This window comes from Volvox carteri (genome assembly GCF_000143455.1).
Source record: "Volvox carteri f. nagariensis unplaced genomic scaffold VOLCAscaffold_15, whole genome shotgun sequence".
In the NCBI taxonomy this organism is placed as follows: Eukaryota; Viridiplantae; Chlorophyta; class Chlorophyceae; order Chlamydomonadales; family Volvocaceae; genus Volvox; species Volvox carteri.
In genome coordinates, this window is record NW_003307558.1 from 424,234 (window position 1) to 427,490 (window position 3,257).

The 3,257-nt window shown below is 64.2% G+C and overlaps 1 protein-coding gene across 1 annotated transcript; it reads left to right on the forward strand.

The window, feature by feature from the left end:
• Window positions 1-243: 243 nt before the first annotated feature.
• On the forward strand, window positions 244-3,055 carry VOLCADRAFT_32707 (uncharacterized protein; the record flags this gene model as incomplete). Its single annotated transcript, XM_002949552.1, has 5 exons — window positions 244-370; window positions 848-946; window positions 1,365-1,430; window positions 2,089-2,188; window positions 2,959-3,055. Coding segments are annotated over 5 exons (489 nt in total), but the record flags the coding sequence as incomplete, so codon positions are not given.
• Window positions 3,056-3,257: the final 202 nt, after the last annotated feature.

Sequence of the window (3,257 nt, forward strand, 5' to 3'; positions counted from 1 at the left end):
TATGTACGGGCACGGTCCCGGCAGGACCGCCTGCCGACACAGAACGCCCAACAACGCCTACAACAGGACGGCACCACCGCCGCCGCAGCCGCCGCCGGCGCCACCGACGACGACGGTGACTCTGGCGGAACAAGCGATGACGGCACTGCGCCGCCGGACCTGGCCCCGCCAGCCGACAGCGGCCACCCCTCCTCCTCCAGCTCCGCCGCCGCCGCAGCCGCCGCCGCCAAGTTCCCCGTCCATCTGGCGATGTGGGACCTGGGGCAGTGCGACCGCAGGCGCTGCACCGGCACCCGGCTGGCACGTCAGGGGCTGGTTCGGGAGCTGCGACTGGGTCAGACCTTCCCTGGAGTCATCCTCAGCCCTGCAGGTGCTGTCAGGGCGCGCAGGGGCAGTGCCGTCGGCCTAAGCTGCCGTACGAGAGCGCAAACCCACAAGTCCCGCAAGTCCCGTTTTTCCCCTCCCTCCCCCCTTCCCTCCCTCCCTCCCTCCCTCTCTCCATGTCTCCCTACTTCACCAGATTGTTTCCACCGTCCAAAAGTTGTCTAGCCCCTGGGCATGTGGGGAGCCCCAGCAGTAGCAGCAGTAGCAGCTCTGATGTAGAGGCATGTGGGAGGGCGCGGGTGGGGTGGGGGCTGCTGCGGTGGAGAGGCAGAGTGAGAAACAGAGGGTTCCTTGGTTATGGTGGCGATGTCTCGCCGACAGGTGGGCCCCCTGTATGTCTGTATGTATGTCTATCTGTGTGTATATTAAAAATCCTCCCCTCTCCCCCTCCCGCTCACTTGCTCGCTGGCCGAAGGTGTACGTGTCTGTATGTATGTCTGTCTGCACGCGTGTTGTACTGCAGGTCAGCGCAGCGTGTCCCCGGAGGACGCTGCCCTGATTCGCTCCCGGGGCCTGGCAGTGGTGGACTGCTCGTGGAACCGACTAGACGATGTACCCTTCGGTGAGATACGGATACGGCTGCTAGGGGGGTGGGGGTAGTGGGTGGTAGTGGGTGGGGGTAGTGAGTGGGGGTAGTGGGTGGGTTGGTTGGGGGGGGCCCGCAGGGGCCGGCTGGGTTTGGGCGGGTGTGGGTGAGTGAGCGGGGGTCCGGGTGCGAAGCAGTAGACCGCCGCCGCTGGCTTTCACCGCACCAGGATGGCGGCTGAGTGGAGGGTGAATAGTGGGGGGGGAGCAAGAGGAGGAGGAGGAGGGGGAGGAGGGGGGGGGTTGTACTGCACCCACACACACCGGTGTGCACACCCACCACCTCCGGCCTCCACGTAGCCCCCCAGTAGCCAGATGACCGCCTCCCAACACGTTGCTGCCGCCGCTGCTACGGCTGCTGCTGCTGCTGCCGCCGTATTTCTCCCCTCGTACAGGCCGCATCAAGGGCGCTGCTCCCCGGCTACTGCCCTTCCTGGTGGCCGCGAACCCCGTCAACTACGGTATGTATGTACGTGTGTGGGGTGGGAGTGCTGTGGGGGAGAGGGGAGGGGCAAGAGGGGGGGCGACTGGAGCAATACGCCTGCTATGATGGGGTGTCTGCTCACCTCACGTGTGTGTGTGTATGTGTGTATGTCTCCCCCGCCAGGGCCGTGTATCCATCCGTGTTAGCCCAATGAATGACATCTCCCATCCAACAGTTTATCCTCCTAGTGGATTCGCTCATCTCCCATCTCCCTCTGCTTTTGTTTCCCGCGCTCAGGGAAAATACACATACACATACATACACATATATACACACAGTTATTTTCAAAAAAAAATTCTCTCCCTCTTCACGAACTCTCCAACCCATTACCCGTGTTCCTGGCTCCCCAGCCCAAGCCAGTTTTTATCGTGTATTGCCGTACGGGGGTTGTACATTGGGGTGGCTGCTGCGTTGGCGGGTGCATGGGAACGGCGATAGATAGCTACAGGGGGCGGCAGCGGCGGCCGGGGGGGGGGAAAGTAGCTCCAACCCACCCCGTACAGACACACACGCATGCATCCATGCCACCCCCCTTGCGTCGGATTCCCAACCCAACTTCACCCCGCCTCCGTTTCCGATTCCGTTGTTTCGAAAAATTCCGTTGTTCGTTGGTTGGTTCGTTGTAATGTAACGAGGTCGGCCCTGCAAGCTCTCTTGCGCGGAGGCCTTTGCGGCGGCGCTGTTCATTTGCGGTCTCCGGGAGGAGGCGGTCGCGGTGCTGTCCAGATTCAAATGGTGGGTGGGTGGGGAGTAGTGGGTGGGCGGGTGGGTGCATGGGTGAGGCTGTTCGCGCGCTCCTGCCCTTTCCTCCCCCTCCCTTTCCCCAGCACCCACAGCAACACCAGCACCAGCACAGTTCCCCCTCCACACCACCCCACCGTACTGGGCTGATGCGGCCATGGAGCTCCAGGGTGGGAGGCGGCCGCAACCCGCGGGGCCCCTGCAAGCTGTCCTTCCCCCTCTTGTTACTCTCTTGCCCCCCTGGCAGCACCTTCACTCGTTCGTGGCTCGTCACTCGTTCCCCCGCTTGCCCCCCTTCTCTGCCGCCCTCTCGTGTGGGGAGCCCCGGGGGGTGGGGCGGGGTGGGGAGGAGGAGGAGGAAGGGGAGGAGGAGGGGACGTCACCGGGTCTCCTCCGGTCCCCCCCCGGGCCATGTTGCCGTGTGTCAACCCCTCCCCTTTCGACAATCAGACAGTAGGGGCTGGGGTACCTCCCCCCCCCAACCCCCCATCTGTGGCTCGTCATCACCCATCTGTGGCTCGTCATCCCCCCAACCCCTATCATGGACTCCTTGGTTTGAATCTGGAGCAATCTCGTCAATCTCGTCTCTGCTTCGTCCTACCCCTCCCCTTACCCCCACCCCACCCCCCCACACACACGCCCCCGTGGGTTTGTGTATAGCATCGGGACCGTGCCGTACCGCTGGGCTAAGGATATGAGGACATTGACAGTCGCGCTGCTGTCCTGCGTTCCGTTTATCCCGCTTCCCTCCTCCCCCATTACAGGGGGCACTCGTTCTTCTCCACGAATGCGGAGCTGCTGGCGCGGTACGGCACCTGCGCCACGGCGGCGGCGGTCATTGCCGCCCAGAACGACTACCTGGCGGGCAGGCCGCCGGCGGAGCGGCCTGGCGGCGGTGCCGCCCTGGCGCAGGATGTTCTGGCGGTGGCGTCGGCGGGCCGGTGGGCCGCTGCAGCGGATGATGATGATGATGATGATGCTGATGACGGGGGTGGTGGGGAGGACGAGGAAGGCAGAGGGGCGGGAGAAGGCGCGGAGGAGGAGGAGGAGGAAGACGAGGCGG